Source organism: Setaria italica, chromosome IX, assembly GCF_000263155.2.
Source record: "Setaria italica strain Yugu1 chromosome IX, Setaria_italica_v2.0, whole genome shotgun sequence".
NCBI lineage: Eukaryota > Viridiplantae > Streptophyta > Magnoliopsida > Poales > Poaceae > Setaria > Setaria italica.
The window spans coordinates 21,335,370-21,351,320 of record NC_028458.1 but is presented as its reverse complement, the minus strand read 5'-3'; the positions used below and the strand labels follow the sequence as shown (position 1 = coordinate 21,351,320).

General features: G+C 42.0%; 2 protein-coding genes across 2 annotated transcripts; one reads left to right on the top strand and one right to left on the bottom strand.

Moving 5' to 3' along the window:
* Positions 1-295: 295 nt before the first annotated feature.
* On the bottom strand, positions 296-6,746 carry LOC101772273 (protein HGH1 homolog). The gene is made up of 8 exons (XM_004983097.3): positions 6,257-6,746; positions 5,559-5,637; positions 4,891-5,039; positions 3,927-4,040; positions 3,259-3,390; positions 1,924-2,037; positions 904-979; positions 296-749 (listed from the first exon to the last, which is right to left on the bottom strand). The coding sequence occupies exons 1-7, from the start codon at positions 6,644-6,646 to the stop codon at positions 926-928; spliced, it is 1,032 nt and encodes a 343-aa protein (XP_004983154.1). The 5' UTR covers positions 6,647-6,746; the 3' UTR covers positions 296-749; positions 904-925.
* Positions 6,747-7,903: 1,157 nt separating this feature from the next.
* Positions 7,904-12,670, top strand: LOC101771468 (probable mannan synthase 2). The gene is made up of 9 exons (XM_004983095.2): positions 7,904-8,480; positions 9,377-9,475; positions 10,083-10,335; positions 10,784-10,894; positions 11,019-11,155; positions 11,254-11,367; positions 11,446-11,645; positions 11,726-11,923; positions 12,033-12,670. Exons 1-9 carry the CDS (start codon positions 7,959-7,961, stop codon positions 12,193-12,195), a joined length of 1,797 nt encoding a protein of 598 aa, XP_004983152.1. The 5' UTR covers positions 7,904-7,958; the 3' UTR covers positions 12,196-12,670.
* The last annotated feature ends 3,281 nt before the right edge of the window (positions 12,671-15,951 follow it).

The following is a 15,951-nucleotide window of genomic DNA, read 5'->3' as shown; positions in this document are numbered from 1 at the left end:
AGCAGCAGCGTCAGCATTAATGAAGGGTGACCCGTGCTAAATGTGGCCATGGAAGCAAAACGGCAATTGCTAAACAACTTGTTACAGATGATAGAAACAAAAAACAGTATGAAATGCACATGAAGGAGACAGAAATATATTAAATAAAAAACTCAAAGATATTGCCGAGGATGTTTTCCACGCAATATTTGAGGCAACAAGGGGATACACGAATAAACTTGTGGACCACAACACGTCTCATTTATCTTAGCGATAGGAAGTTCACGTATGGACCATGCGTCCTATGTTATCATGATAAGAGTTTGTCAACATTCTCCAGAAAATTGAAATTGCGGCTCAATGATTGTGAAGTGCAACCATGTACAGGTTTGACCAACAAACATGCCTTATCCTCGCTTATATTTCAAAAACTGATATTTGGAATCCACAGGATATATATCCAAAAGGAGAAAAATATTTATCGAAACGTCCTATTACACCTTGGTTGTAGTTCAACTCATGAACATTGCAAGAACTTGATACACTTGATATCACACATCTCCAAGTATACAGGCAGAAATGTCAGCGTTAGGCACAACATGTGAATTCCAGCAGTTTCCAATGCAGGCTCAGTTCCGCCCTGATCCGACCATACATTTAACATGGCGCTGATCAATCAATTCCCAATCAGTTTCAGCGAAAACTACTGGAAGCCCAGTTAATGCATATCCATGTTCTGAAGTGATGGTGTGAGAAACTGAGAGAACCACCTGAAACCATAGAAAAGACAGCCAGTAAACACGAAATTTCCACATATGAGTCCATTACTGAAGCAACATTGCAAGACAAGTCAGAATATTATTATAGCATTGTGCATGGCTGAGACCTGAGGGCTGGTTTTCTAAATAAACAAAAATACAATACCATTTTATTTCAGGGGGTGGGGTCATTGAGACTTCTCTCCTCCTTGCTCTTGTTCACCTTCGCCCTTCCCAACAAGCTACCAACATCCAACAAAGCTTTAGTTAACCCTTCATAAACATCATCATACTATCACAGCATTATGGCAACACAAGCTCTAGTGTTGATTGATCCAATGTTAACCTTTGTTTGAATTTGACATCGACTAATCATAAAGCACGCTTTCCAATAGTCTACCAAAATCTCAAAGGTTGAGCAGTGCAAATGTGCAATCGTGTGATGAATCAAACATATAACACTACAGAGAAATGCAGGAGGCAAAAAAAACAAAGAAAACATATTGCTAAACAATTAGAATATCATATAGTGACTAAAAGTAGCACAAGGTAAAATCATCATGAGCAAGTCTTACATCACATAGTTAACTCTAGGAACAAATATAAGTATCGGATTTAGTGACCGGCAGTCCACCAGGGGGCTATCCAAGTGGTAGATTTGTAGGCGGAGGAGATCGTAAGACCAAGAACTCGAATGGTAACACAGGGACGCAAGATTAGACAGTTCGGCTCCAGAGAGTAATACTTCTCCATTTCTAATGAATGTATTCCTGATTGCGGGTTGCGAAAGATTGAGATGAGGTGAGTTGAGGTACCCTCCGGATTGAAGGGAGCATCCCTGCGCTATGACGGCCTAGGATTACAATCAGATAGGATCTAATCCTAGTCGATTGTTACATGGAAAGCAATCTGAGTCGGACTACAACAAGTATCCCGCGATATTCGGGCAGAATTTGTTCGCCCGGCTTCCGAGCTTGTGCTCCACGCGTCTTCATGCCTTGTCCCGCACAGCATGGTCGGGCAGGCCCACCTGTTAGGACCGACAGGTATCCTGGTCGGTGGGGACCCGTGGGTACCCTTATCGCTCAATAAGATATCTAGGACATGCAGGAACACCATTCTTCTATATATCAAAAACCATATATTCAGTATATGGAACACATTGTAGAAAATTCAGCGGTTATACCAGGGAACCAATCAGTTCATATGCTTCCATCACTTTCGGGTCCTCTTCATCCTCATAACCAACCTGCAGAATTCGCGGCCCATTAACTGACCAAAAGGAACGTCGGCCATCATCCTGAAAAAGAAATGAACTTTCAGCAATGATTTGACATTTAAGCGAGTGGCAGAATATGGTCAGATGACATGAGGGAACCAAAACGGTAAAAGTCATGAAGTCACTTGCCAAAATAATTGTTACAAACTATATTGGCCCTTTACTTAAAATTCAAAATTGGCGTATGATAAGTTGGTCAGGACTCAGGAGGGCTTGGTCTTGTACTCTGTTTCATGCTTGAGCTCCCAGGTAGGAATCTTTTGTATTGGTTGTAATTATAATTTTATTTTGTTACACTATACATCTGGTTAAAGCTCTCAATACTGAGGTATCAATGACCTTGAGCATCAGCATGCCATAATGCCAGATTGTGGGGGTGCTATCAAGCAGGGATGTGTGTGGCCATGCACCACTTGACCTTTCATTTTGATTCATTACAGCTGGAGTGTGATGATCTACTAACCTGGGTCCTGGGTCACAACTGCAACCCGGTGTATGGGGGTGGAAAGCCTATTTGTATGCACTTAAAATTGGTCCAGGTAGTCAGGCATGCACCTCTTTGCATGGATCCACCCCCTTCTAGTTTAACAAGTAACCTATCTTAGAAAAGTGCAGTATGTGGTGCTCAGAATTTCTTTTCAAAATAGGGTTAGTAACAAGCATGTTGCCAATATTCAAAGTCATTAAGTCACATTAATGCATATATTAAGTAGTGGTCAATTACCAATTTTTTCTTGAGGAGAATTGTACCAGTCCATTACTATTGGTAAGCTGATTTTTTTTCTTTTTTATTTTTCCTTGCCCATGTTTTTGTTGGAGCTCAAATTTTGCATGATGATAGATGATATCATGCTCTACACATGCATATTCTTGTTTTTGGAATTTTTAATACACAAACAGGTGCATTGTGTGGTTGGTAACATGGTAACACCTAAAGGAGATGTAACACAGGAGATGTTCTCTTGTCCCATCATTAATGCGGCTATTTAAGGTTCACAATAGAAACACAAGACTGTGAAGCATGACCAACAGGACCAAAACGGCTAAGGACAGACTGACAAAATGCTTTTTCTTGAAGACAGACTGAAAAATGTGACATTGCAGATGTAAATAGGATAATTTGATTACAGGGGGAAGAAAGGAGTTTATTTAGTTAAAACATCTTAAACAATGCAGCAGAAAACAATTGAATAATTAGAACAACACGACAAAAGCCAGACTACCATGGAATATTAAAATCACCTGCAATACAATCATATAGATAGCCTCCAAGGTATGTTGGCGAATTTCAGAATCCTCAACAGCTTCTCGTTCATGAGAGAGTGCACTTGACAGCTCAAGTGGCATTTTCGATCTGTCTTCTTCAGTATATATCTGTAGCATCAGCCAAAAGCTGTATGAGTAGTATACTAACATATGAATATTCATCATTTAGCACAAAACAAGGTCTTTTTGGGCAATTACTCGATCGACTAAAAGTCATATACTTGCACAGCTGGAGTAAAAGATCCACTATTGCCATTATGGATCCCTATGTCTGTACTTTTGCAAAGTGTATTAAGGAGATTGGATGTGCAAGGGAATGATTCCCATATGTATTTCTACATGAAAATATGGATGCTGAGCTGAGTCTTCAACAAGATATATTATCAGGAGAACTTAACGCCTAGACACAGCCTTCAACAAGAATATGCCTTCTAAAACATAGAAGGAAGCTCAAAGAAGGAAAACATACTGTTATTGTTTATTTGAAGACATAGTCAAACTAACCATGGCCATAAGATCATCAGGGCACACAAGTTACCAATCAGAAGGAAATGAATATTACCAAGATAAAAGAAAAGGGAAAGAGGCGCACAAAAGATTGGGCCAATAAAGGATACTGATGCAGAAATGTTAATGATGTGTACCTTCTTTCCAGCCACGGGCAAAAGTAGAGCTGGCCAAAGATATTCTGCTAAAGAAAGCAAATTCTGTAGCTGAGTATCAGCCTCAAAGCAACAATTGCGGATTGTACCAGCAACCTGCAAAAAAATAAAAAGGTATATGGAAAGAAAAAAATAGTGGGAACGCAGCTATTTGATAATAATATATACTAGATTCATAGAATACCAATACAATTCAAAAGAAAATTATGGCACTTAAATCTAGAAATTGAGTGCAAGACAGCAACTAGTTTGCTGGTAAATCAAGGATTGGTACATGCAAAAAAAAAAAGCAACGAGTTACGAAATATTGCAGTATTACAAATTGAATTGTCAGCAAACTGATTTGTTAGCATCCCCTCTGTGTATCTGCAGTAGACACTGCACAGCAATTTCATTAAAATATTACAACAGCTGATGCATGCGACAATGATTAGTAAAAACTCAGCCCTAGGAGAAGACCTCCGGTCGTATTTCAATCGGAAGAAATTTCTCAGGCTGCAAGACTGAGAAAAGGCCCCAAAGGCTGGCTGCCCAGGACATGCCTGCAGCACATATAACTTTGAAGGCAGCCACAGCAAGAGTAGTACTCCCTCTGATTCAAGATACATGTCGTTTAGGATATCAGCAAGGTCTACAAGACGAAACTTTGATCAACAATTTCTACGAACATATTTCAAATAAAGGCAATTACAAATTTGAAAGTACTTTTCATGATGAATGTAGTAGCATCTATGTTGTATTTTCAATCTATGTAATTCTTTAAATATCGATGGTCAAAGTTAGAAAACGTTTAACCAGCACAAATCCAAAAGGGACGTGTATTTTTGAATTAGAGGGAGTATCTGATAAAGAACTGGTCTAATATGCCAAAAGTAGGGAAACCAGGAGCAGTCACTTCAGTATAGATGTTACATTTATGCCAAAACAAAGATTAAGCAGCACGTACCCCTTTCTTTCTCAGTTGGTTTGTTGAATCAAATTGTCGAATAATCTGCTTGAGAAGACCTCTCTTAGGTTCCATCAATATTCTCCTTCCAGCTTCGACCTTAGATATATTGACAAGCATGGAGGCAACATATTCAAAAGTGTCTTGCTCTGCATTATTTAACTTAAAAAATCAGTTCATGTACATGTCAATTGGATATTTTGGCACAGAATCAAGACAAACAATCACAAAAGTGGCAAAAGGCGATGAAAATGATTGCAAAAATGAAAAAGTAGATCAATCAGCAAAAAGAAAGCAAATTTAGATAGAAGTTTCATGTGCACAAAATATGCTTCAAACCATGTGAAAACACTGCAAGAACAGGTCATAGCATAAATGTATGATACAATTTATCATTCTGCTGGCGATGTTTATTGATCATGAGCTGAAACTTACATAGTACATGGAGGTTCAACCTCTTACATAAATTCAAATCAAAATGTAATCAGACAGCAAGAAAATTATCACAAAATAAAATGAGCTAGCACAACCAAAATGAGGAACAGAATCTGAAATAACCAAAAAAATGGTAACAAATTTAATTTGTTAAACAGAGGAACTAATCAAAGTTTCTTATCTGAATGTAGAAGTTACATTAAATCTGTAACATACGGACAGAAGAAACTAACCTTCAGAATCACTGGATGACCTACAGAATGATCGCACCAGCTTTGCAACATACAACCCTTGCACCTTTTCATCCCCAACCTTTCAAAATGATGGGAATCACATTAGTCTTTCACTCTTTCCTTGACTGATCTCATCACTAGGAATGACTCAAACAAGCAAAAGGATTACGATTTGAAACCAATGCAAAGAAATGATCAGTCAAAAACTAAGCATAGAGTGTGGATACTAGTAACACCAATTATGATCGGCACTTTTAGAGATAAAACATAGATACACGAACAACTTAGTCAATCAAAAGCAATGGTGGTTGTAACTTCAGCAGTTTATAAAAGTTCTAAGCAATGATTTGGCAAAATACATGCAGATATCTGGAAATATGGTAGGAACAGCATATTAAAACAGCTTAAGCAGCTTAGTCCATGCTCCATGGTGATGCAAGTTCATTCATTGACAGAAAATCTACTTGGTTGTCAGAACTAAAACCATTCTCCTATTGTCCTTCCAGTGAAAATGTACAGCAATTACAAAAATGATAAAAGATGCCATCACTATTTCTCCAAACAACAAGATTTGAACCTCACCGACAAGACAACTATGTTATCGCTTACCCAGAAGGTGGTTCACAATCAGTATAGATCAAAATGTCAGATAGGGGACATTAAATTTGAGAGAAATCAAGAGGCAGCAGCGGACCGACCTGGAGGAGCGCGGCGACGCCGGACGCGACGTGGGTGAGGTTGACGAGCAGCATGACGAGGCTTCGCGCGAGCGCCGGCTGCTCCCCGGCGCGCCTGGCGATGACGTCCATGGCGGCGTCGACGGCGCCAAGCGCGGCGAGGCGGGCGGCGAGGGCGGCATCCTGGCTGAGGTTGACGAGCGAGTCCGCCGCGGCCTCCCCCGCGCCGCTTCCCGCGGCGGAGGCCAGCAGGCGGAGCAGCGCCGGGAGGGCGCGGTCGGCGCGTACCGTGAGCGCCCGCAGGCCGTCCTCCCCGCCCGTCAGCCCCCGCACGATGTCCACGGCCGCGCTCCGCACCTGCGGCTTGGGGTCGGAGAGGAAGCCAATCAGCTCGTCGATCTCGTCGGCCATGGCGGCGGCGGCGAGGGTTTAGCTCCCCTTTTTCCCTCGTTCGGGCGGGGTTCAGGAGATTTTCCTGGCTGCTGAAGTGGTGTCCGGCCGCGGCGCGATGGATACGGGGAAGCCGTATTACGTGAACCTCGCCCGAATACGTAATCCTCTAGATTACGTATCCGGCACGGCGATTGGCCCGAGGACAGCGCCCGCCAAGCCGCCAACGTCACGCAGCAGCGGTCGGTGCAGAGGATCGGGTGCGCGGAACACGTGTCGTTTCCCTATTGGGGCCGGGAGCAAAAAGGGTCGCACGGTACAGAAGGGTCCCTGGTTCGCCTGGTTGGCATGCAGGGGGCCCGCTCCTCGTGCATCACGATTATTTCTCGCTTGAGGACCTAAAGCTTCTCGCAATTACATTTCAAAAAGCAGGGCTCCGCGGATAGGTATGGCGATGACGCTTGACCTGGTCAGTTTCCTACGGCTCGGCCCGTCACCATGCTCATGGTCATGTCAATGGGATTCCCTGAGCGGAAAGAAGAGTTCACCGCAGCGCAGCCACTAGCCACTGGCCACACTCACTGATGCCGTGCTGATCCGCAGGTCAAATACACGTGGCATGCAATTTCAATAATTTGAGCTTGCATGACAAGGGTCTTTGGGGTGTGTCCATGGACTAGTAGGTTGATGTATGTGTGTTAGCAGAATGTATTTTGGTTTTTTCCACAACAATGACATGACATTGCCTTTCCCACTTGTGAGTTGTTACGTTGCTGTCAATTGTCTGTGCCTTTAATGTTGTCTAGCGTGTGTTCTTGCATCTTGAGAACAAAGGGTTTGGCAAAAAGGATTTAGTTCCAAATGTGCCATATATATATATATATATATACATATATATATATATATATATATAGTTATGACGCAATTCTTTACCGTCAGTGTTAATTTCTCCAAACTTGAAAAGGTATTTGAACTATTCAGGGCACCATGTGACTTCTACATAAATCTTGTGAAACTAATAGCTTTACGAATTATGATACACTAATAATAAACACTTTTAACTTGTAAATGCACGGTCCTCCTGTACAACTTCTTGAACCTGTAGCTTTGTGATATGATGTAATTTTGCGATAACTTTTTCGCGACGCAGTTTTGCGATAATAATTCGGACAAACAACGAGTATGCTTAATGAACGAAATAAGCGCATCAAAGATGGTATCGCGGGCCTTAGATGAAACTGTGGAACCATCCACTGGACCACCAAGCTGAAAGGCGCATGTCGTCAATGGCGCAAAGCGCCGGGACGTCCTCGCAACTTTCCCCCACATCCGAATGTCCTTGTTCCTCTTCCTCGCGTCGCGGCCGCCCACGCCCACGCCACCGCCATCCGCAGCTACCACCACCATCACCGCGCCCTTTCAAAACCCAACCGAAAAAAAGCGCACGCAGCCAGAGCCGCTGCACGCACGCGGGCGCACCCACCCCCCACTCCTCCTCCCTTGCCCTCCGCGCTTCCGTTCCGTCCGCTCCAAGCAAGGCACCCGACGCAAGCGTGCCCCTCCCGCATCCCCGATGCCGGCGCTCGCTGCCGCGGCGGTGGCGGCGGCGGCGTGGGCGCTGCGGGCGGCGGTGTGGGCGTGCCTCGCCGCGTCGGCCATGCTCGTCGCCGAGGCCGCGTACATGGGCCTCGCCAGCCTCGTCGCCGCCGCCGCGAGGCTGTGGCGCCGGCCAGAGCGGAGGAGGAGGTACCGGTGGGAGCCGTTGCCCGGTGGCGGCGACGTCGAGGCGGGCCCCGCGGCGGCGGCGGACTTCCCCATGGTGCTCGTGCAGATCCCCATGTACAACGAGAGGGAGGTGAGCCGTCTGCGTTTGCGTTTCAGAATCTCTGCTTCGATTCTCTGTAAATCATGCTGAATGTGCCCCCCTCCAGTTGCCGCTACACCTCGCGATCGCGAGGTTGTAGAGCCATCGGATAGGACCCGGTGTCACGAATTTCACGAGGTTTTAGATGTGGACCTATTGGTCCCAAATACTTGAATGCGTCGTTCTGATAATTTCTGGGGCATTTATCATCAGGCTACTAGTTTGGTGGCTTCAGTTCAGGGTGCACTAATACTTGGGTGTCCTTTTTCTTGTCTCTGAATGAATTGGGGATAACGAACTGACCACTTGGGCGATTTAGGAAGCCAAGAGCGTCTCATTGTGTTTGTAGTGTTCTCTCTTTACTCTCAAGGTGGAGTTAGTATCAGAAATGGGCTCCACTGTTTAGGAGCACGCTTCACACTTGCTTTCACTAGTGGAATCGTGATGCTACCACTTAAATATAGTTACCCCACATATGAATGACAACATTGCATTCTTTTGATTAAAAACAACAAAATTGGAAATACCTTGGTTGCGTGCTTAAAGGGATCATAAATCCTGCTTTAAAAATGAGTTGGGAGGAACGGAGAGGGGTAGGGCAGAGTACAGTGTCTTCTTTTGCCATCCTGGTGTTAAGTAAAGCACAGTACCAGTTATGCAATTGGTGACGTCAGTTACCAGGTAAAATGGATGGAGATTTTTCTTGCTGTACCGACACCATCATTACTGCAAGTTTAGCCCTTTGTTTATCGCTGGGCAATTGACTAACAATGCTGAACAGCAATAGTTTTTTCCAAGGTGTCTGAATTCTGAACATTGTTCTTGTGTGCCTTGCGATTTTATAGAATTTGAACTGGGATCAATGCAACACTTGTTTCTTTTTGCAGGTGTACAAGCTATCCATTGGTGCAGCGTGTGCTCTCACGTGGCCACCAGACCGTATTATAATACAAGTCTTGGATGATTCCACTGATCCGATTATTAAGGTACACCTCGGTTACAGGGACATGGTTTCTCTCGATTGACTAAAAGTAAACGCTTTCATATAATGCTGGGTCAACCGTGGTTGATCTGATGCATTTTTAAAGTTAATTGTGTGTTAACTTTATAAAGAAATGATCAGTTTCTCATCTCAATGGAGCATATGAATACAAAGTACTAATTTGCTATGTTAGCTCCAGCAACACTGCTTTGGTCTACTATATGTATGAGTAGGATCATTTAGTTACTTAATGGATACGAAACTAATGCTTCAAATGATTTAAAATTTAGAAAGGCTTTCGTGCAATGTACCGGAATGTTATGAGTAAAGGGATAGACAAAGCTTCTGTACACTGCACATTCATTGTGGAAGATATTAAACATATCTGTGTTGACCAGCAGTTTGGCACAATGCTAGTTACACAATCTGTTAAACATCTGTAAAGTGGCTAATGTTATGTTTTTTTTTCTACAGAAAGGGTATTAGTATCGATGTTTTGAACCCCACATGCTAAATGCATTATGTGCATGACATCAAGAGCATCCATTTCGTGGTTGTATTTAAATAGTTATGCCACCGTAATATATTGAAATCACTTTCCTCAAATGCAGGAACTAGTGGAGCTTGAATGCCTGGATTGGGCGAACAAAAAAATTAACATCAAGTATGAGGTTAGAAATAACAGAAAGGGATTCAAAGCAGGTGCACTGAAGAAGGGCATGGAGCATATATACGCCCAGCAGTGTGACTTTGTTGCTATCTTTGATGCAGATTTCCAACCTGAATCTGACTTCCTTTTGAAAACTATACCATTTCTTGTGCATAACCCAAAGATTGCACTTGTTCAAGCACGTTGGGAGTTTGGTAAGCATAAAGATATCATTTTCTAGTCGTGTATATTTAGGAATATTCTGTTTTGGAGTTCCTATCCTTGTTGAAAATTAAAGCAAATATGTTATGTGCGTGGTTCTGACACATGGTGGTGTCACCTATCTTGTTCATATATAGTTCTTTTTGTTTGTTAAGAGAGTAGATTTGTTTTGTTAGTTTGGATTTCTTTGTTCAGTTAGTTTGTTTCATTAGCAGAGCTTATTTCTTAATTCTTAGACTTATCCTAGTCATCCGAGTAACATACATGGTAATTTGTCTTTTTAATCAAGTAAAGATATCACCTAAGGTTGATTAATACTGATGTTCTAATGCAATTTCTTCACCATTTGCCATGATAGTGGCCATATTGATGAAGTGAGGAGTTTTGTTCATTATGATTACAGGATGTTCCTGACCTGGCCTTTGCCGGGCAATTTTGCAGTGAACTATGATGTTTGCCTGATGACAAGGATACAGAAGATGTCTCTAGACTATCATTTCAAAGTCGAGCAGGAATCAGGATCATTTGTGCATTCGTTCTTTGGGTTCAATGGTAAGAGCTGGTTCGTAGCTGTGCACTGAGGTTCTGATTTTTCCCTGAGACTGACTGTTTCTTGTCACAGGATGGAGTGGGATAAATTGTGTGAAAAATAATTACAACTGTGTTCTGTTCACAGGTACAGCTGGTGTGTGGCGTGTATCTGCTATTAATCAATCTGGGGGGTGGAAAGATCGCACCACTGTAGAAGACATGGACTTGGCTGTACGGGCAAGCCTCAAGGGATTTGAGTTCTTGTATGTTGGTGATATTAGGGTATTTGGCTGAATCTCTGCGAACTTCAAATAGTTGCTTTTTGCTGAAGCTATGATATGTTGTGCCATGTCAGCATTACAACTGCAAATCCTATACAGGTTAAAAGTGAACTTCCAAGTACCTTTCAAGCCTACCGACATCAACAGCATAGGTGGACTTGTGGTGCTGCCAATCTCTTCAGGAAAATGGCATGGGAAGTCGTTACCAACAAGGTTCGCCTTCTCAGACCCTACTCCATGAGGCATCACGATGAGTTTGTCATGCTATAATTACCATCTGACATTATGCAGGAGGTGTCAATATGGAAGAAACATCATCTGTTGTACAGCTTTTTCTTTGTGCGAAGGGTTATCGCTCCCCTCGTGACATTCTTGTTTTATTGCGTTGTGATCCCTTTGTCTGCCATTGTTCCTGGTGTAAGCATTCCTGTATGGGGGCTGGTCTATATTCCTACTGCCATTACATGTATGAATGCCATCAGAAATCCTGGGTATGCATATTCTAACTGCAGCAACCTTCCATCTGCCTGTTAATGTTGCCACCGTCATATGACATTATGTAATACATCAGGTCTCTCCATCTGATGCCCTTCTGGATTCTGTTCGAGAATGTCATGTCCATGCACCGCATGCGTGCTGCTCTAACTGGTTTGCTGGAGACTGCACATGCAAATGACTGGGTAGTCACTGAGAAGGTAGGAGATCTGGCGAAGGATGATCTTGATGTTCCACTCCTTGAACCAGTGAAGCCAACCGAATGCGTTGAGAGGTAACTGAAGAAGCTTGTAGCATAAAAAAATTACTTTTTTTTGGTGTTGAATAAATAAACTATTGCTTCTTGCAGAACGTGCTTATGATTTAAATCTTTGCCTTTGCAGGATTTACATTCCTGAGCTCTTGCTTGCATTCTACCTCCTAATATGTGCCTCATACGACTTGGTCGTAGGAAGCCATAAATACTATCTTTACATCTACCTCCAGGCCTTTGCATACGTCATAATGGGTTTTGGTTTTGTTGGAACGAGAACTCCATGTTCATAGCAGCTTTGATGATGTTACTAATCCCCATTTTACAATTTGCTACTAAGTACAACTGTACTTTGTGTGCAAGGTAAACCTTATCTGATGATAGTGTTTGGCAAGATACTGGGCCTTGCATAGTCTAGGGAGTTTTAGATTCCTAACAAGAAAATTCCAAATTCCTTATTTACCACTGGTTACTCAGAATTTTATGATTTGCCACTGGTAAACCCATTTTCCCTGACATACATGCGTTTTCTCAATTATCGCCTTGTGCTAGTCTGCTAGATGTATTTGGTTGTAATAGTCCCATGGGAGAACTGAGATATAATTGGGTAAGGATTTCAGATTCTGGGTTCATAGTTGTAATAGGACGAGAGGCGGGTTTGTATCCTAGAGATGCCAACCATGGATGTATGACGATGAAAGATGGTATTGATTCTTGTATTGAGTTTGAGACAGAGCAAAAACCGTTTTATTTCGACTCTATGCTTTATTCATCGGTATCAAATCAATGCGTAAAAACCATATATGATTGGTGCTGCATGTGGATCATTTGTGTTGACGATCTCTGTGCCACATAGAAATGCAAGGAAGTGAAGCAAGAATCTTTTGCTTTCTGGGGTGAGCAAAGGGAAATCTAGCTGGTTCGTTTGCTTTGTCGGATGCTGATTGGTCCCTTTATATGATGATCTGTATTTTTTTTTAGATTGTCTAGATCCTACACTTGTCCAGCTTTGGTCCCTTTATATGATGATCTGTATTTTTTTTTAGATTGTCTAGATCCTACACTTGTCCAGCTTTGCTGGAGATTCTCTTTTCCTGTTTTGCCCTTTTGTTCTTCTTTTCTGTGTCCGGTTTTGCCCTTTTTGGTTCCTTGCTGTGTCTGGTTTTCTTTGCTTTAAAGTGACTTTTAGTTTTTACTACAGTACGCTGGATAGAATAACTAGGTATCACGACCTAATTCCACCTACCTGGTCTTCCTCCTTGTGCCGAGCGCCGGGTCTGAAATGAAATGACTATGATGCCACCTTGTTTGATCAATTAAAATGTCTGATACTCTCAAATAGGGAAATTATTATAATACGTGTTTTCCCCTATTTTTACTTTCTAGGACTCCCTCCTTCCTAAATTACTTGTTTTTCTAGGTATTCTCTCCATCCCAAATTGTAGGTCGTTTTGACATTTCTAGGTTCATAGGTTTTGCTATGCATCTAGATATTTATTATGTCTATATACGTAGCAAAAACTATAAATCTAAAAGTGCTAAAACGACCTACAATTTGGAACGGAGGGAGTACATATCTTTTGCTATGTATCTAGAAAAACCAAAACGAATAGTAATCTGGGACGGAGGGAGTATAAGGATAATGAACAAGAAGCGGCTAAGTAAAGACTACATTAGCTTCTCCCTCCAGTCAAAGTGATGTTTCGGGCATTGGCATTGACATGTTGGTAATAATCTGACCGCGTGGCTACACTTAGTTGCCTAGGTCATGAATATCCTACTAACAGATCAAAAGGATGTTTTCATTTGATCCCTTAATTAACATCGATCTTTCACGGTTCGTTCTATATATAGAGCGTTAGCTGTAACCAATGTTGTGCCCTATAATCACATTATATGGAAGCTGAAAATCCCGCTAAAGATTAAGATGTACCATGCAAAAAGGAGTTACTTTAACAGGATAATTTAGCAAGGAGGTGGTGGAAAGGAAGCATTAAATGTTATTTTTAAACTTGAATAGACGATACAACATCTCTTCTTTGATCGCCAGAACGCTAGGTTTATTTGGAGATTGATACAAGTTTCTTTTAATCTACCTCCTCCATTCAACATTAGCCATATGTTTAATAATTGGCTATGAGGGGTAGAACAGAAACTTAGATACCAAGCCTTGGTTGGAGCATGTGTCATGTGTTGGGCTATTTGGCTAAGCCGCAATGATGAGATTTTTAACAATACACGAGCTTTTTCATCTATGCAGGTATTGTTCAGAGGAACACATTGGTGTCGCTTTTGGGCGTTGTTGCAGCAGGAAGGAGAAAGACCGTGTCGTGTACTTGAGACAGCGGTGATGGAGATCTTTGCTTCACATGGGTGGTGTTTTAGTAATAGACTACAGTCTTTTTGAGTTAAGTGTGATGAATGTGATAAACTTCTATTCAAGACCTTTTCTTTGAGTGCGGACCTTGGTCCTGCGTGTAATAGGGGACAGCTATATGTATCAATCAATACAGTGGCTGGAATATTAATACATATTCCCTTTTCTTAAAAAATGGTTTTTAAAGACACAATTTGGACTAAAAGTTTTTGTTGCTGCATATTTATAAAGTATAGCAAAAAGATATTGTTTTACCTTGTTACCAAAGTTTACAATAGTTGAATAAATCTTAAAATATAACTTATTTATGGCTCGAACTCGAAGTATGCTTTTGTTAAAAGTTGACAAGCGTTCGGACCTAACATATGGTCAATGTGAGGACCTAACATATGGTCAATGTGAACTGAGCGGTAGCTCAACTAGTTTGGTTCCTTTGTGTTGGACATATCTATCTCGATTCAAGTCATCAACTTGATGCACATGCTCGTTTTTTAGTTTATTTTGGGAATTAACGGTATTATTTTTGCAGTGGTAGGCAACATGAGCGAAACTCATGTTGTAACTTTGTCAATATCAGAATCTAGTCTAGTTATTTAAATGTCCTCACAGAGTGAGTATGCGTGTGTACGTGAACATTAGCGTCCATGATTTATATTTGCATCAAGTGCACAATTTTTCAAGTGCACAATTTTTTGTTCAACATCAAACTTTGCATGATTTATATTTTTGGATGAATTTTTGATGCAACGGTTTATGTGTTACCGTGCTTGCACCATAACCCGCGGTAGCACTGGATATGCTCTCGCGTTGGGGCTGCTCTTATATGTTCTCCGAACAGATCAGATCGTTGCACTTTTCTTTCTAATAACAAACAAAAAGTTACACACCAGGTGACGTGCTATACGTGAACTTACCGCGTGCAAATATATCAAGAAAACCACGTGTAAGGAAAAGGATCGTCAAGGCTTGTTCGGTTAATCTGTCCTCTAAAAGAAAAGGAGGGTATTAACTTAACTTGTGTGAATAATATGAATTACAGAGGTGTGTATTAATTACAGAAAACAAAGGAATAAAGTGAATTGCCGGTCTCTTTGAGTTGAGGACAGGTTTCCATGGTCTTATTCCTGATCGTGCAAATTAGGGGGTGTTTGGGAGGCATGTGCTAAATTTTAGCACCTGTCACATCGGATGTTTGGACACTAATTAGGAGTATTAGGGTCGCTTCCTGTGTCAGCCGTCCCCATCAATTCCCAGGCGCGTGTCAGGTCCAAACTTCCCTTGGCATGTAATGCTCCACAGTCCCAGTCTCTACCGTACTGTGACCGCACTTGCACCCACATGATGCACCATGGGAACCTCATTCCAGGGACAGCAGGGGTATAAGCCACGCCCTAGTTCAATCAGGTACTAGGCTTCCCCATCCCATACTAGGTATGAGATTAGTACTTTCAAACACTTGATCACGAACACCACCACTGTCGGGCCTTAGCAAGTTCCATAGACAGACGGGTGATCAGCCGACCACCAAAGAGTTACCCAAAACCTTGCCCCATCCATCGTCCTTATAGTTGTATAGAAGAGGAATCAACCAACTCCTACAACTCGCGAGTGACAGGAAATCACTCGGCTTTTACCGTTTCCTATTTAAAGCAAAGCATCTACTCGGTCCCAC